Source organism: Drosophila simulans, chromosome 3R (genome assembly GCF_016746395.2).
Source record: "Drosophila simulans strain w501 chromosome 3R, Prin_Dsim_3.1, whole genome shotgun sequence".
Lineage (NCBI taxonomy): Eukaryota > Metazoa > Arthropoda > Insecta > Diptera > Drosophilidae > Drosophila > Drosophila simulans.
The window spans coordinates 22,216,025-22,233,174 of NC_052523.2; the positions used below are offsets into that span (position 1 = coordinate 22,216,025).

At 46.9% G+C, this 17,150-nt stretch overlaps 5 protein-coding genes across 5 annotated transcripts; 3 read left to right on the forward strand and 2 right to left on the reverse strand.

Annotated features, from left to right (window-relative positions):
• Positions 1 to 77: 77 nt before the first annotated feature.
• On the reverse strand, positions 78 to 1,301 carry LOC27207304. The gene is made up of 2 exons (XM_016183023.3): positions 965 to 1,301; positions 78 to 713 (listed from the first exon to the last, which is right to left on the reverse strand). The coding sequence occupies exons 1-2, from the start codon at positions 1,102 to 1,104 to the stop codon at positions 290 to 292; spliced, it is 564 nt and encodes a 187-aa protein (XP_016036362.1). The 5' UTR covers positions 1,105 to 1,301; the 3' UTR covers positions 78 to 289.
• A 337-nt stretch (positions 1,302 to 1,638) lies between these two features.
• Positions 1,639 to 2,814, forward strand: LOC6729696 (enhancer of split mdelta protein). Its single transcript, XM_002104966.4, has one exon. The coding sequence runs from the start codon at positions 1,910 to 1,912 to the stop codon at positions 2,429 to 2,431; it is 522 nt and encodes a 173-aa protein (XP_002105002.1). The 5' UTR covers positions 1,639 to 1,909; the 3' UTR covers positions 2,432 to 2,814.
• Positions 2,815 to 4,008: 1,194 nt separating this feature from the next.
• On the forward strand, positions 4,009 to 4,938 carry LOC6729697 (enhancer of split mgamma protein). The gene has a single exon (XM_002104967.3). The coding sequence runs from the start codon at positions 4,122 to 4,124 to the stop codon at positions 4,737 to 4,739; it is 618 nt and encodes a 205-aa protein (XP_002105003.1). The 5' UTR covers positions 4,009 to 4,121; the 3' UTR covers positions 4,740 to 4,938.
• A 4,268-nt stretch (positions 4,939 to 9,206) lies between these two features.
• Positions 9,207 to 10,200, reverse strand: LOC6729698 (enhancer of split mbeta protein). Its single transcript, XM_002104968.4, has one exon. The coding sequence runs from the start codon at positions 10,051 to 10,053 to the stop codon at positions 9,466 to 9,468; it is 588 nt and encodes a 195-aa protein (XP_002105004.1). The 5' UTR covers positions 10,054 to 10,200; the 3' UTR covers positions 9,207 to 9,465.
• Positions 10,201 to 15,086: 4,886 nt separating this feature from the next.
• On the forward strand, positions 15,087 to 15,805 carry LOC6729699 (enhancer of split malpha protein). The gene has a single exon (XM_002104969.3). It carries the CDS (start codon positions 15,192 to 15,194, stop codon positions 15,612 to 15,614), a length of 423 nt encoding a protein of 140 aa, XP_002105005.1. The 5' UTR covers positions 15,087 to 15,191; the 3' UTR covers positions 15,615 to 15,805.
• The last annotated feature ends 1,345 nt before the right edge of the window (positions 15,806 to 17,150 follow it).

Consider the following 17,150-nt stretch of genomic DNA (forward strand, 5'->3'; position numbering starts at 1 on the left):
TTTTTTTTATGATCCTCGATCCTCCTCTCCTACTTTCAAAAGTAGGATGATTCATCATTGTCAACAGTTTAAAATCTTTTAAAATCTTCCCCTCATGGAAATTGGCGCAATTGAAATCCCTGTTTTTGCATATGGCTGTCTTCCTTAAGTCGTCCCAATACCCATATCAAAACATTGCCACTCTGATGATCTCAGAAACCTCCCCCACGAAGAAAACTGGAAACGAAATGTACGAAATCAGTGCCATCAGATGTCAGCAAATGTCGCCGGTGTCTTGCTGCACTGTTTGTTAACTTCTCGATTTCATGGCTGCGATTGCAGCGACCCCTGGTCTTGAATTTGAACTGGAACTCACCCTCGGGCAGGTGGATTTCGTCAATGGCCCAATCCGAATACCCAATCTCGCAAAATGCGCCAAACAAGTGTCACAGCTGACCGAGGCCGAGGAACCGGGCAACCGGCAGCAGAAGTGCGGCACAATCCCAATACTTGTGGGAATGTCTCCAGTACACTTTCTCACGATGCACATGCACCAGCCAACCGACCGACCCATCTCGCAGCACCGGCTGTTTGCCGCTTGCCTGGGTGGTGGTGGTTGCTGCGGTGGTTGCTGCTGCTGATGATGGTGCTCCGTGCCCGTAAGTGTAACGCAATGTCGCGCCAAAGAGGAAATGAGGTCTGTGTGACTGTGCGCCAAAAGGGAAGAGGCCACACTGCAAGAAAATTCAAACTCTAAACTAGCAACCTATAAAGATGGGTTATAAAGACTTCGGGATTGTATTGCCTTTAGAGCGAAGTAATGAAAATTATAGTTTAGTTATAGCAATATTAGTACTTTCAAAGATAAATAGAATATTATATATTATTTAAGCACATTCTGCATATTTCTGAATATTATATTTCAGTTTATCAAAAACATCTTTTCCCCCAGTGCACTTGCACGCACACAAACAGAAACCCACACCCATGTGCAACAATGGCATTGCCTCGACGAGATTGGCTCTTTGGCTTAAGTGAGGACGGCACGCATGGGGCACGGCTCTCTTTTCTCGAGGGGAGTGGGAACCAGGGAGCACGGATGGCTGCCAGGCAGGTCGAGGTCATGTCGCTGCTGATGTCGTGTGTGCGTGTGGTGCGCTGCTGGTGGTGGTGGTTGATTGCTCCGGCTCTTACCTCCTGCTCTTCCTCGGAGACCCTTCTTCAGACTGTTGCGCCGGCGCACGGCAACAGCACGAGGAAGAGAGACGCCCGAAGAGAGCGCGCTACTAGCTCGGGCGAAGATCCGAAGAACGTGTTATTGGACCCTAGTCAATACACTGAAAATAACTTTTAGGGACCAAGGTTGAAGAAGCTTTGATTAAATAAATAAATAAAAGTGTCTAAAGTATATTAAAACTTTTTTTCTTATTTTATACTTATACTTATCGTTGTAAGATACTAATAGGCACATAAGATACCTTGGTTTGCACAATGGACATCCAGAAAGTATCCTTCAAAACTTTTATATTTGAGTCTATTTTTTTTAAAGTATAGATCTTTCTGCAACATATAGATTGTTTTCAGTGCAAGAAGAGAGCCTCAGCGGCTTCCGCCCGATCCAATTTTTTTGATGTTGCACACGTGCAGCGCCGAGGGAATCTTGCCACAAGCAGAGAGTGACCCGATTGATGCTTCGTGGTGATCGTCGGCGTGTAGGAGCGTTGTGATCGCAGTGCGTGGTGGCAGTTAGGGGAGGATTTCGATTTCGCAAGTGTACGGCACCAGCAGCTACAAAAAGGATCAGCTTACCTTGCGGCAAGATCATTTCTCAAGTGACTACCGTGCAGTGCGGAGCGGCAGCAGCGACATCGCAACATCGCAACTTTATTTACAAACAAGCACAAGACCAAATCAAAACTCATTATACACAATGGCCGTTCAGGGTCAGAGATTTATGACCAAGACTCAGCATTACCGCAAGGTGACCAAACCCCTCCTGGAGCGCAAGAGACGCGCCCGGATGAACCTGTATCTGGACGAACTTAAGGATCTCATCGTGGACACCATGGATGCGCAGGGCGAGCAGGTCAGCAAGCTGGAGAAAGCGGACATCCTGGAGCTCACCGTCAACTATCTGAAGGCGCAACAGCAGCAGCGTGTGGCCAATCCTCAATCCCCACCACCCGACCAGGTTAACCTGGACAAATTTCGGGCCGGATACACCCAGGCTGCCTACGAGGTCTCACATATATTTTCTACGGTTCCCGGCTTGGATCTCAAATTCGGCACCCACCTGATGAAGCAATTGGGTCACCAGCTCAAGGACATGAAGCAGGAAGAAGAAATCATCGATATGGCCGAAGAACCAGTTAATCTAGCCGACCAAAAACGTTCAAAATCTCCGCGAGAAGAGGATATCCATCATGGCGAAGAAGTCTGGCGCCCCTGGTGAAGGGCATTCCATATATACGCAACCAATTAACATTGATAGCTTTACTACTCAGTTTCATTAAGAAACAATCCAAGTTTTCCAAGGTCTAGTGTAAACATTTGCCTCAGAATCGTATTTAGTTGGTAGTTGATTTGATATGATGTGATGTTCCTGTGATAGTTCTTAAGTTCGTATTTTGTATTTGATCTCCCATAGGCTTACTGATTCATGTATTTAATTCATTGTAATTTATTTCATCATCTTTGCAAGAGCTTCCCCACCGAGCTTCCACTTAGTCTCATTAAGAACACATTTTTGTGTATGCTTTAAAATTATATTTTTTGATTTAAACCATTAAGTATAAGCCATGAACATTTGAATAATAAAACGATCGTAAACTGAAATTTTAAAAGCTTTATATTATTTGGACGACGAACAAAAGAGGGTGCTATAATTTTCCTACTTATTGGGTGGATTCTTATTATCCAAGGGTACAGCACATTTCCGAAATTCATTTCATATTTTCAAAAACTATTTTTTTATATTCAATCTTCTTATTTTCAATCTCTGGAAGAAATATAATGCGCTTGATTTATGAATATTTTATTGAAATCTTTTGCGTAATTTGAAATATATAGAAAATATATATTATCCTTGGAATTTTAATACCAAATACAGTTATACTCTGCACTTGAATTCAAGTCAATTGAACTCCCCACTCCGTTTACAAATCCCTGTAATGCACCACCCATTCAACCATCCATCCATTACAAAGGTCCTGGAACGCGAGCAACTTACAGCCGAAAGTGTGTCCACAGCGAGCCACACGCGAGCAGCGCTCCAGGATCAGCATCGCTGGCCCCTTTTACATGTCGGATGGAGGGAGAGGCAGAGGTCCTGCCAGGTCGGGGGGATCGGGAAGTCGAACACACATTAAGCACACTCGACGCACACGAGCAATGTTCCCACAGGATCATAACAGCCGACCAACAAGTGCAGGATGCCTCTGTCCTTGTCCCTTCCTCTGCCACCAAACACGAACCCGATCCAATTTGGAATGCCAACGGTAAACAGGAAGTCGTCGAGGAATCGCAACGCCTCGTCCTTATCCTTGTCCCCATCCCCCGGCGGAGGTCCCCGCTATCGTGGGAACCCCAGAGGACCCCGATGAGATGGCATAATGCAGGCAGTTCATTATCCTTATGCCCCTCACCCTGCCCTGCCATAGTCAAATCATAACACACAAATCTAGAAACGGCAGCTGTTCGCTCTGCAAATTCCCATGCCCATGGCCATGGCCATGCTCGGCTGCTTTTTGCGGGCAGGTGAGCGAGTCGATGTGAGAAACCGAGTAGGAAAGTGTTTCCCACGATCCTGGCAGCGATCCTGCTCCCTGGCCCGTTTGATAAGGGTGCCGGAGCCAACAATAAGAAATCGCCCGAACAATAAGGAGCGGTCTCAAGAAGCGGAAGGGTCGATGCCGAGCAACCCTCATGCCAGCACACGAAGCGTGTCCCCGTCCCTTTTGCTCCTCGAATGCCAGCACACACGACGACGACGACGATCCCTTTGGCCCATTTTGGGGGTTGTTTCTGGCCAGCTATATAAGGCCGATAACCGAAGGTCTAGCAACACACAACGTCTTCGACTGTCAGAGCAGCAAGAGCTCAAAGAACTCAGCTTACACCAAAACTACAAGAAGAACAAAAACATGTCGTCACTACAAATGTCCGAGATGTCCAAGACCTATCAGTACCGCAAGGTGATGAAGCCTATGCTGGAGAGGAAGCGTCGTGCCAGAATCAACAAGTGCCTGGACGAGCTGAAGGATCTTATGGTTGCCACCTTGGAGTCCGAGGGCGAGCACGTCACCCGCTTGGAGAAAGCCGATATCCTGGAACTTACCGTCACCCACTTGCAAAAGATGAAGCAGCAGCGTCAGCACAAGCGTGCTTCCGGCGATGAGAGCTTGACTCCGGCGGAGGGCTTCCGTTCCGGCTACATCCATGCCGTCAATGAGGTCTCCCGTTCACTCTCCCAGCTGCCCGGCATGAATGTCAACCTAGGCACTCAGCTAATGACCCACCTGGGACAGCGCCTCAATCAGATCCAGCCAGCAGAAAAGGAAGTCTTGCCGGTGACCGCTCCACTCTCCGTGCACATCGCCAATCGGGATGCCTACTCCGTGCCCATTTCGCCAATCTCCAGCTACGCCGGCAGTCCCAACTCCAATACCAGTTCGACCAGCCACTCCCTGTTGACCACCATCGATGTGACCAAGATGGAGGACGACAGCGAGGACGAGGAGAACGTCTGGCGTCCATGGTAGAGAGGATTACTTCACACCACAACTAAAAAAGAACGAAGGAGAGATAATAGAAAGTAAAAGTCTTCCGAGTCACTGGATTTCCCCCAGTCGACTCCCACCTAGTTATAAGTAAACACCATACACACACAAAGCTTTAGATGAGGACGCGCAGTTCATGTGATAACTAAATACATAATAAATTATATAGCTAAAATTGAAAGATCACGACTTTTTCTGCCACTATCCAGTGACTCACATGCAAATCGCTGAGACACTACCATGTCCAAACATTTCCCAATTGTCTGCGGTCTGGAACGGAAACGCTAGAAACGCAATAGCACCTCTCTCTGTCCCCAGTAACTATTCGATCGCCCCACGGATGCACATACACGATCGTCGGACAAAAGAAAGCGAAAACAATGCCAAGGCCGAAACAAGAAGAATTAGGCAGAAGAACGAGAAGAGAAAGAAGCAGTCCAAAGCCGGGGCTACCGATGGGACATAGTCTATATGCCAGTTGGTTCCAACTCCAACACGTGTGCGGACAATAAGCGAAGGTAACAGAAAATATTAGAGTCTTATCTTTGAGCGTATCTAATCGAGTTACGACAATGTCGCTCAGACTTAGAAGAAAACAAATGGGCATAGAACCGGCAAGGAACCCGAAAAAACCAAAAAAAGGGATCGAGTCATCATTCATCCCGCATCCATCCTGATTTCGCTTTGTTCTCCACGATTTTTTGTTGCCGTGATTCTCCCTGGCCACTCGGCTAGAAAATCGTGTGCACAATGGTCAAGGTAAGCTATGGGCACATAATTGCTTCGGATCAGGTAAATGAGTGCCTTGCCCTAGGGCAACTTTAAGATGGAGGAGCTCCAGCCGGGGACAGGATATCGGTTTTTTTGTTGTTTCTTTTTTATGGGCTCTGCTCCGAGCCTTTTTTGATTTTTTCTTGGGTTTTTGTTTCGTTTTATTTTTTTTTTTTTTTGATTTGGCTGACCCAGCATCATTTGGTTATCTGTGTGCCCAAGACCAGTAGCCGATCCACAGACGCCTCTGTCTTAAAAATCGACGCAGGGCAGATCGAGGGAATAGTCAACGAGATCGGTATCAGGATTGGCTTGGGACTAGTCCGGGCTGGCAGGGTGTAATAAATTTGAAAAGGAACTGAATTTATAGAGATTTTTCAGCTGATTAAAATTCTGTTAACTTGCTAAAGCCGAAAGTAGATTATCTTTTAGAAGATCTTCTTCACAACAGCCGTAAGTGTTTATACTTAATTTTACATTTCCGTCCTTTTGTTTTCTTGGGTGCCAGCAATTATTTATGGAAATTAATAAAATTTATAGCTTAGGGTTACTAGTAAAGAATTTAAATAAAACGTTTATAATTTTTTAAATTGCTTAAATTCCGAGATATCCTTTGTATATAATGGGCTAGAAATATATGCGTTACACTTGCAAATTCTGTGTAATCTTAAATCCTATAATGCACTGAACAAGGTCATATTCTTCAATGTTTGAATGTCACCCTAAGATAACATAAAGTGTAATGAGGGACACACCTTAAGAGCCATGTTAAATTATAGCTCACTTTCGATCCTAGGCCATTCCTGGATGATCCGATCAAGGCGACACAACTATGGACTCGACAATAAGAGGACCAACACCAATCCAAACCAAACCAAGCAAGCCCAGTTGTCATACCATACAATGGGCAATAAGAAAAAGTCGGTTATAGGGACATGCGGAGGAATCGCACCCAAAATGCCAAAAGGAAATGCTGGCACAAAAGATACTTAATCTTATAGGTAAACCCGATGAATGATGAACGAATGGCGGCGACGTAACCGAACCCCCGATACAGCAATCCGGCAATCCGGCGATCGAGCTCGAACGCAAGCCCAAGTCATTAAAAACTACAATACACAAACTGCATACGAATCACTCGAAGACCGAGGCCCAAAGAAAGGGTCTCACTTTTTAGGTAGGGGAAGGGACTGAAGACCGAAGACCGGGGACCGTGGCCAGAAAAAAAAACGAAATATCAGAAGCGAAGATCGTGAGAAAATGGTTTGGAACGTGGTTCTCACACGATCGACACACCTGCCCTTTTCGTGTGTGTGTGTGTCTGGCTGGGCCACCACTCAATGTGTGTGTGTACTTTTACGAATTCAAGATACAAGACCACTTACGGGCAAGATCACGACCGACTCGAGCTGCGGCTATATGGCTATGGATCGACATGAAAGAGAAAAGCAGCGTGCGGTAAGTGTGTCTCAGTCGCAGAGTCAGCTCAGCTTCAGCTTCGACTTTTGTGCATTGGCCAACATTGTAATGACTGTGGACACACGATCGTTAAGAGCGCGCCGTGTGATCTGTGAGGGAAAAGGGGTACGAGGTGTTTCGGGGGGGTACAACTATGGGTTCGGGCTCGGCGCATGCGTCGCTGTTTTGTTGAACGAACTCAATTTAGTTGGTTTATGACCAAAAAGCGAGAGCGAGCGGGATGCACGAGGAGATCGGTTATGGTGATCGGAGTGGGAGATGCTCGTTGGGGAGTATGGGAGTTGGGGAGTTGAGCAGTTGGTCGTCGGAGCATTGGAGCGCTGGAGAGGCACCCAACCACACTTATATGGTGTGCTATTGACTCTGTAATATCTTTAATATGGGATGTTGTTACACTACATTGGCACACGCTCTTGCTGCCACTGGACAAGCTGCCCACAGGTTGTGTTTGTATGGGATCGTATGGGAATGGGTTTGGGTTTGGGTATGGGTATGGGAATGGGAATGGGAGTGGATGAAGATCGAGGCACGAGTGCCGACTCCATCCCAGTCCCATGCTCCAGCCTCCATGCACAGCCCATTGCCAGGCCGGTTTGCCGCCGCCTCTCCTTTATTAAGTGGTGGTCTTGCGCTTACTTTAATATGGCTGCATTAAACCTTAGCGGCGTGCGGAGTATTATGACTGAAGTAGGTGGCCGGACCCGCGGTGCCTTCGATTGGGGGTCCACCGACACACAGAGGTCACGTGATGGATGACGTGTGGGCTCTACTGTACCTCCTGTCACAAGATACGAAATGGGTTGGGTGAGGTACGAAACACGGAAAGGGATCATGAAGTGCTTAACTTAAAATCAGTAATTGCAAACTTTGGTGAAATCTTCAAAAGATATTGCATTCGTTAAAAATACAAATTAGCAAGCTAAATACATACACAGTGTAGAATTTACGAAATATTCTATTTATGAGCAAAGCAATTTTGAGTCATCATTGGGTTTTGTTCCAGAGTTAATCAGGCATTAGATAGATATGGAAATTATACCCACTCTGAAGTCAGCAAACCTCACATTTAATAACCTCTTATGAATGACGCACGTTTCGGCAAAAATGAAAACCAAAGCGCCGACCAGTTGAATGGGAACCCCTCTAGATCAGTTTCGCCAACGTAGCCATCCAATTAGCCCCCGGCAGTGGCCAATATTGCGGCACTTAGTCAATCTTGGAGTGAACTGATCGCCTTTCAACTGGTCCATCGCAAAATAGATCACCCATTTTCAGCGGACTACCGTTGAGCCCTATAAATAGCTGTTTTGTAGTCAAAAAAAAAAAAAATAAATAAGCGGAGAAGCGCTAACTTGGCCGTCTCGATGCCAAAGTTACGTGACTAATCACATTTTCTGAAGATTAACAGCAATCAGCGACGGCTTGAACGGTCCCAGACTCGAGACGACCTGGTAAGTAGTCATCATCATAGTTGTCCGCCAGACAAAGGCGCTGAATCCGAGGTTCCGTAATCGAACCTCACTCCGATGCACATACCCCTATCCCTGCCCCTATCCATACCCATACAGTGTTGGAGTTTTAAGACTTAAGTGCCGAGACGGTCGCGGTCGCGGGCTTAATTTGCAATGTCTGACCGCCGGTCCGTCCGCGCATGTGCCAAGCGGTCAAGCGCAGTTAAAGCTGTCAAAGCCTGAACAAAAAAAAAAAACTAGTAAGTAAAAAAAGAGCAAAATCTGAAAAAAAGCGAAACACAATGACCACAATGCGGAGCCATTGACAGCGGAGCCGCGGTTCTCACACTCGGCGGGCCTCATAATAAATGACGTTTCCTAGAACTGACTTTTTGCTTTATTTTATTATTTAATTGCGACAGCGCCGGCGCAAAACTTCCCGCAGATATATGTACGTATGTATGTTGTATGCCCCCTGAAAGCCCCGCATACCCTAGCAATCCGAATTCTCGGGGCATAATGAGGCCAAGCCGGAGAGACCAGACGATAGTCCAAGTGTGGGAAAATATTCAGCGACTTCCGGCTGTGGGCTCTGCGATTCGGTTCACCACGGAGTTTATCTCCAATTCGTTTCTTGTTTTAAGGGGTTTCTTTTTTTTAGTTGCTTTAGTTTGCTGTTGGACGCCCACTAAATGTCTGGGAAGTCTGAGTAATCAGCTCTATGGGAAATAAGTAAATGCAGAGGTACTTGAGTTGGAATTTCATTTATTTTCATTTCTTTGTGACTTTAAGAAGTGAGCAGCAGCCATCTCTATAGCCGGAATTTGAGGCTCTGCTAGAGATCGGTGGCTCTGCTGGGCTGCTGGGAAAGCTAATCCTGGGCAGCAAGTGATGGTCTCCAAGGAGTTTGGTGCGGTATCAAGTCCAGCACTCCTTTGGGGCAACAAATTTGTAGAAGCCTTCCGCTTGAAGGCGATTCAGGTGAACATCATCCGGAGACCAGTTGTTCACCAGGGACGCCACATGGGGCCAGAGGTGGAGCTGGCCTCGCTGGGCGCCGGGCTGCAGGCTCCGCTCTCCAAGCTGCCGCATTCCGAGGGAGGTGGAGTGACCATAGCCTGATCCTCCACTGGAGCTTGAAGAGGCACTCCGATGGGCAGCGAGGGAACCACCACTTGCAGGTAGTTGAGACGATGGCCAAGGTGACTCATCAGCTGAGTGCCGAGATCCACACTCACTCCAGGAACAGCGGCCAGGGTTTTGGACACTTCATTGGCAGCATGAACGTAGCCCGCACGGAAACTCTCGGCGATGCTAAGCTTGGGATCGGCACTCGGAGACACTCCACCGGAGACGCTGGACAGGCGCAGCTGCTTCTGGGCACGCAGCTTCTTCATGTGCTCCACGGTCAGCTCCAGAATGTCGGCCTTCTCCAGCCGGGTGATGTGCTCGCCCTCCTGGGTCAGGCACTCCACCATGATGTCCTTGAGCTCGTCCAGGCACTTGTTGATCCTGGCACGGCGCTTACGCTCCAGCATGGGCTTCATCACCTTGCGGTACTGATAGGTCTTGGACATCTCCATTTCCAGAACCATTTTGTTGTAGTTGGGTTTTGTTTTTTGCTGAGGGTAAAGTAAACTCGCGTAATCCACAGTCGCAACGTTCCACTAGATTCAGACTCGGAGACTCTGTGTGCACGCAACGAAGTCGGAGCTTTGAATGAGTCGGCTGGCTCTGGGATCGGCTTTATATAGCCTCTGCCGCCCTGGGAACTGACCAGTGAGTGCGAGCGGGACACTCATTTTGCCTCGTGCGCGGCCTGCTGCTGTTGCCAGCGGTGGTTTCAGATGGCTTGGTGGTGCTTGGCTGTGGTAGTGGTGGTGGTGGCTTCTGTTTTTTTGTATACTTTTGCCTGTATATGTGAGGGCAATAAAATGACTTGAGCGGGCTGCGCCTTCTCGCTCTCTCTCGCTCCCTCCTTATGTATGTGCTGTGATTGTTATACCGTGGGAAACTGTTTCGCAGCCGATTTCCACGACGACGACGATGACGACGGCTGGCCTGACTTCTTCTGATTGTGCATGCTTGGGGTCTTGTACGATCCCTCGTCCCTCGTCTTTCCGTCCACCGTCTCTCTTGAGCGGACAGGCGGACGGACGGATGGATGGACGGGCCGCCTTTAAGAGGTCTGTGCGACTTGGGATCCCAGATACGATGCGAGGCGAGCACATGCCTTCCATCCATAACAAGATGTTTGCATTTCAATTCATTTGTATGGTCGACTATGGTCGGGGTCCGGTCTTTTGGGCTTCAATTCGGTGCGGTTGGGTTCGGTTCGGATCGGTCTCAAGTCTTGCCATGTGCCTTCACCCTTTTGCAGTAGCTTATGGCACGCTGATAATTGTGGAATCGTCATCGGGCCAACCCGAGACGGGCCAGTGTTTCTGTTTCTTGCTTTTTTGTTAGCGCTTTATGGATCATTGATTGGATCGTGGTAGTCGTGGGTTTCGTGGGACGAGCATTACGCTTTTCGTTTACATGATTATTCTTGATTGTCGGTTGGGGATCGTTTGGGGATCAGCTGGGGATCGGTTGGGGGTTTTGGGTTCGCTTTGGGGATCTTGGGTCGTCGCTCGCTTCTATTTGTAGACAATTACCATAGCGACTTCGGGCTGGGAACCGATCGAAGTCGACGTGTGCGCGAAAGTCGCTTACAATCGTAATGGTTGTTGCCAGCACACGCTATAAATGTTATGGCTCGTGGGCTATACGCGATATATGTACGTATGTATGTACATATTTAGCACATTCGGTATTTATTTTTAGCGCTATATCGTCGTGATTCATCAGCTTGAGATGCTAGATCTCCATCCGCCGGCATCTGACACATCTCGGATCCTAAGCTCGGCTTTCTCAACATTTAATTAGAAGTGCCGGTGACGATGAATCTCGCTGGCGTTCATTGAAAATGACACGAGCCCGGCTCATTGGCACACAAATAAGGAATAACAAAAGCCCCGAGACGGCAGCTACTCACTCACTATGTGTATATAAATTCAAACTTAAATAAGACAAATTAAGATTGCCCCTCGACGCATTCGAAATGAGCTACAGTTAGCCGAAACAAAGCAGCAACGGCGATAAACAGGCCAACACACAAACGGCTAACAACTTATCTAACCGAAACGTTTTGTCCGCTGGACCGGGACACTTAAACTGTTGATGTCAAAAAGCTGAATGCTCCGGAAATGGCTAATTGGATTTTATGGGTCGGCAGTGTGTCAAACTGTTCGGCGGAGGGTGGTGGTTGCATTTTTGGGTGGTTGTTTGCACATAATATTTGCAACGACCAATTAAGAAGTAATTCCTATTGGATTATTAACGAAACGTTGCTATAAAAGAAAAGGAAAAAATATTCCGAAAATTTAAAGATTTTTAAAACCAAGATAGTTATAGTTGTAGAAAGCACGAAAAATTATAAAATACATAAATTAATGATAGTTCAGAAATAATTTTTAATAACAACAAAGACTACAATGTAAGACTTATATTTTTATATAATCCATTCATTCAACTAGCTTAAGTTTAAAGTAAAATAGTATAGGGGCTCCAATTGTAATTCAAATAATTAAAGATATCGGAAGTCCAATTTCCTTTAAACGCCACTGAATGACTTTTCTAGCTTAACCACATTGTTGTGAATCACTGTCGTAACTCGAATCATTAATACCAATTGCAGCAATTAGAGGAAACCCAGTGGACGAGCACGTGCCCCTAATAGAAGAATTCATCGAGTGTGCCCTTATAGTTTGAAATGCAGAAACCCAATCTGCTGCCCATTCCGAAAATATAATTTGGAATAATAAGGTAGTTACGCTAGCATTTCACAAATTTCATCAGATTCTGCAATGCTCATTGGGGTGTAGCGCATATGGTCAAGTCGCTTAAGACCAACTGGCCTTTATACACCCAATCATCCAAAGATACAGCTACACATACAAAAAACATATATCGCGAAGACCTCATTTCTCTCGGTTTATTATTTCTCTTGCTTGCTTTTTTGTTAAACAATTTTTGTGCTTTATTTTTTTTTTTTTTTTGTCGATGGCATACGCACGCGCGAATTTCAGTGCCCCCGCGGAGTTGAGCGATCGCCCGAGGGGGCGGAGCGGTAAGGGGCGGGGCACGAGAGCGTGCAAAAGTTGGAGATGGAGACCAGAGACCCAGAGCAACAACACCAAGCAGAGTGTGTATGGCCATAGCGTGTTGTTGAATTAATTTATATCCAACAGTGCGCTTTCAACTTTATTGCGCCGCGAAAAGCAGCCAGCCAAGTCAGCAGTCGTCGGTGGGGCTGCCCCGCGTAAGCCCCACTTGAAAGCCCCCCGCAAACCCACAGATACACCACAGCTCACAGATACAACGCACACCAAGGCAACGCCAGACCGTGGGAAACAAACTCGTGCCAGTCGTTTCATTGCTGTCAAATAATATCTTGATGGGGATCAACTTGAAAAGATTGGTTGGGGCTTGGGCCCGAGCTCAGTCCGCCGCTCCGGGTCTCCGTGTCCGTCCCGTTGGCCCTCATTCGCTGGTTGCCGCTGTTTAGGATGCGGTCGACGCTTTTGTGTTTTTTTTCTCTTTTTTTTTATTCAGCTTTTCTCATTTTTTTCGTATTTTTCAGATCTCTTTTTTAATGCTTTACACATTTGTTCGTCATAGCCGCGTGTTAAGTATGTGTGTCCATGGCTCTGCACTCGAAAAAAAGGGTTATGGCTTGGCACTTCAGATCATTTCCACAATACTTTAAGTATGTTTTTTATACTATAATTTCTATTGTTGGTCTGCAATAACTTCTTATTCAGTGCAACTCAAACTTGCACTTTAATTAATGATTTCTTTGGCATTTCATTTGAATAAATTCTCATTTGAATTTCTCACAGTGCACGCATGCTGGCATTGGCATCTCTAGTGGTGTATGTAAAGATCCAAAAAGCCACAAACCAGTTTGCCATCCGCCAAAGCCAGTGGACTCTGCTCTGTGGCTGCTGGGATGCCGACACATACTCCGCTTGGAGATCACATAAAAGACCCGGCACACCTCCTACTGCAGCCTCAGACCCCCTCGTGGATCCCCCTGCCCCTCCCTAACCACCGCCTTGTGAATGGCTCCTCCGCCTGCTTTTATGCACTGTTTGTTGTGTATACACGGTCGGGCACTTGGCACGTTGCCCATTATCTCTCGGCGACTCAAACTCAAACTGGATGTGAAGCTGAGGCTGTGGCTTTTATTTTTTGTAAAGATTTCGAGTGCATATATCATATTACCACCACCAGCAGGCAGAGATGCATCATCATTCCAGGGCTCCGCCAAGTGTAAGCTGTCAATGGCCCCTTGACAGGGGGCTCCCAGATAGTGGATAGGATCCCCCCAAAAGACTCCCACTTTACAACTTGGATCTTGAGTCTCATTTCATTCGATTTTTCACATAAACAGCTAGTCAACTATTCTTGGCAGGGGGTGCAATCTGTGCGATCCATTAGTGGCACTGATAAAAAGCGAACTATTAAACGGGATCCCCTAGCCAAACAACAAGTCATTGAAACGTATCTCTAAGTACGCGTTCGTATCTCGCCCTCAGCTCGCTTTGCACACACTTTCTCCCTGCGCCTTATCGGGTAATCCCTCTCCCTTGAAACAATATTGAAGAAACCCTCCCTATCGCTCCACACGTTCAGCACACTTGGGCCGCAAGAAAGGGAATTAATTAAAATATCTATAAGATTCCCAGCTCACCCCTGGGGAGTGTTTCCAAATTGAAGACAAGTGGCAAGTCCGTATTTTATTGGTGGTGGTTTCGGTGGTGCTAGTGAATAGTGGTAAATGGATTCATCGAGCCCTGTGGGAAAGTTGGAAATCAAAACACCATAACAAGTGATTCGAGATGCCTATACAAATAGAAGATCCAACCCCAAGATCCCTTATGCCCTTTCATATGCACGAAACCAGAGCCAGGACGAAGCAATGTGTGGGAATGCGTGGGAATGGTCCTGGGGATTCGAAACTCAGAAACGGTCCCCTATCCCTGCCTTTATGTTGATTGCCCATTAGGAATACAATTTGCAACTCCTTTTCCATGATGTGATCCCCTTGTTGATCCTGGGCTTCCTTCGGTGTCGTGAGAAATTTTACCAAGGAACACCTGCCCCGTATCGGTGTGTCCTGGATTGCCAGTGTGTTGGTGATTTTTTTCATGTCCTCTGGGGATTTCACGCAGCACTTGAATACGTTTCCGAAAATTTTGAGGCCAGCGAAAAATTGTTTCCCACACTCGTCGGACAGTTGCAGTTTTTGTAGGGGTTTGTTTCCTTTGCCGATGCACTCTTCGCTCGTCTCATCCCGTCTCGTCTTTACCTGCTCCTGGAACTTCCCCCGACTCCTGGTGAGCGTCGTATTTCAGGTTCTCCGCCCCGATTATCTCGGCTCTTTGAGGGCGAGGGCCTGCGTACTCCGTTTCTGTCTCTGTTTGTATTCCCCTCCCTGTCTGCGGTGCGTGTCGCTGGCAGGGGTCCGTTCTCGCCCTCTCTGTCGCTCGAGCGCACAGGAAATGCACTTCGAGCCGGGCCGTCTATAAAAGCCGTCCGTTTGCCGGTTGGGAAATCATTCTGACATCGTCAGCCTTTCAAGCAACACGCACTCTAAACAAAACTACCCACATAACTTCAACCAAAAATGTGCCAACAAGTCGTTGTCGTCGCCACCACCAACAACAAGATGAAGACCAGCTACAGCATCAAGCAGGTCCTGAAGACGCTCTTCAAGAAGCAACAGAAGCAGCAGCAGAAGCCTCAGGGCTCTCTGGAATCGCTAGAATCCGTCGACAATCTGCGCAACGCCCAGGTTGAGGAGGCCTACTACGCCGAGATCGATGAGAACGCCGCCAACGAGAAGCTGGCCCAATTGGCCCACTCTCAGGAGTTCGAGATTGTCGAGGAGCAGGAGAACGAGGAGGAGGAGGACGTCTATGTCCCAGTTCGCTTCGCTCGCACCACCGCCGGCACCTTCTTCTGGACCACCAACCTTCAGCCAGTCGCCAGCGTTGAGCCCGCCATGTGCTACTCCATGCAGTTCCAGGATCGTTGGGCTCAGGCTTAAGAACCCACTGCCTCACCCTTCGATCTTCAAGCTTTAAGAACTCTACATACATTGTGATAGCACCAGCGGCTTTAACTCCCCAACAATCTCGGCGATCCAGCGCTTCCATTAGTTATTAAGATATTGTGATAGAACAAAAAGAGCTTTAAAACACACGTACAAAATACAAAACAAGAAATATCAAAATCAAATTCATTCATCTTATAATTGGGCTGTTGTTTTGGGTTACACCCCACAAGGAAGGAAACACTTTATTTATCTTCACTGAGATTGTTATGATTCGCTCGGCATTCCACATGAATGAATCGCTTGTTGTCCTAGCATAAATATTGTTACCGAAGTCAACATGCCGATAAGAACCACTGCTGGCAGAGATACTTCGAGTTATTTCCAGAGAATGATAAAACAAGAGAAAACACTCGAATTACTTGCTTATGAATTCGGGGTAGTTTACTCAGTAAGAGTTGATTATTAAATAGACAATGAGTGTTGGCTGTATCTGTTTATTGTTTACTAATATGAGCTGGGTAATAAAAAGTAAACAATCAATGGGGACGAGTAAAAATTGTTATGAATGAGTATCGTTACCAGTATTCTAAGTATTCTTTAAGAGTAGGGTAGGTTATTTGATCGGGACAAGCTGTCCAGGAATCTATATCCAATTCCAGATCTTTTAGAATCTTAGAAGGAATGCTATAATTGACTTCGTCGCAATTAAAATGCTCCTCTAACTGGGTCATTGAAGATAAGTGCGACTTCAGCACATCCTGCAAGAAACCAGCCCACGCTCCGCAAGATAGTCAATTCCTCAGATAGCTCTGTCCCAAAATGGACAACCTTGTGGCCAGCCTTGTCTTGTGGCCATTGTGGCCAGAAGGTGTGATGTGCTCGCACTTCGGCGAGATGGCCGCAAGCCAAGTTGGCCAAGAGCCAAGTGTTATGGCTATCACCTTGGCTAAGGCCACCATCGCCACCTGTGTGCGTCCAAATATGGATGTCGTGCGCATAACTTCACGGCAGCTCCTGGCGAACGGGCTGGTTGGTTGTCGCTTGTCGTACAACTTATTTATGAGTCGGCGAGGGAGTGGAGAAAGGCCGGCAGGCGGGGAAAACCCCAAGAACCCGGTGAAAGATCCCAGAACCGAGAGGCAAACACCAAAAACCACAATTAAAATGCAACATGTAGACGTCAACACCTCAAGACATCGAATCACATGCCAAGGCGTCTCGAGGCGGACGTTGAAATTGGGCATAAAAACAGTTGCCGCAAAAGATAATCGGTTTGGCTAGGGAATCCACAATCCGACGCAGGTCCCTCACACGATGCCCACTCTTTCACACACTCTGTCCGTCCTTCTCTATCAATCTCAAACGCATTTCTCCTACACTAAAAATGCAAATTGATGTCGACAGCACGGGAGGAGCAAGCGAAGGAGTTGGATAAAATCAAATAAGAGACCAAGATGAATAACCAGAAAGATCGGGAACAAATCGAAAGTATCCGAGACTTTATATACTCTTTCTAAACTGGAATAT

Bases quoted from the DNA above. Each gene is read 5' to 3' on its own strand.
- LOC27207304 (XM_016183023.3), bottom strand. From the start codon at position 1,104: ATGACCTCGACCTGCCTGGCAGCCATCCGTGCTCCCTGGTTCCCACTC. The intron at 714-964 runs GTGTGGGTTTCT...ATTTTCTTGCAG, and splicing joins AATGCCATTGTTGCACATGG to TGTGGCCTCTTCCCTTTTGG.
- LOC6729696 (XM_002104966.4), top strand. From the start codon at position 1,910: ATGGCCGTTCAGGGTCAGAGATTTATGACCAAGACTCAGCATTACCGC.
- LOC6729697 (XM_002104967.3), top strand. From the start codon at position 4,122: ATGTCGTCACTACAAATGTCCGAGATGTCCAAGACCTATCAGTACCGC.
- LOC6729698 (XM_002104968.4), bottom strand. From the start codon at position 10,053: ATGGTTCTGGAAATGGAGATGTCCAAGACCTATCAGTACCGCAAGGTG.
- LOC6729699 (XM_002104969.3), top strand. From the start codon at position 15,192: ATGTGCCAACAAGTCGTTGTCGTCGCCACCACCAACAACAAGATGAAG.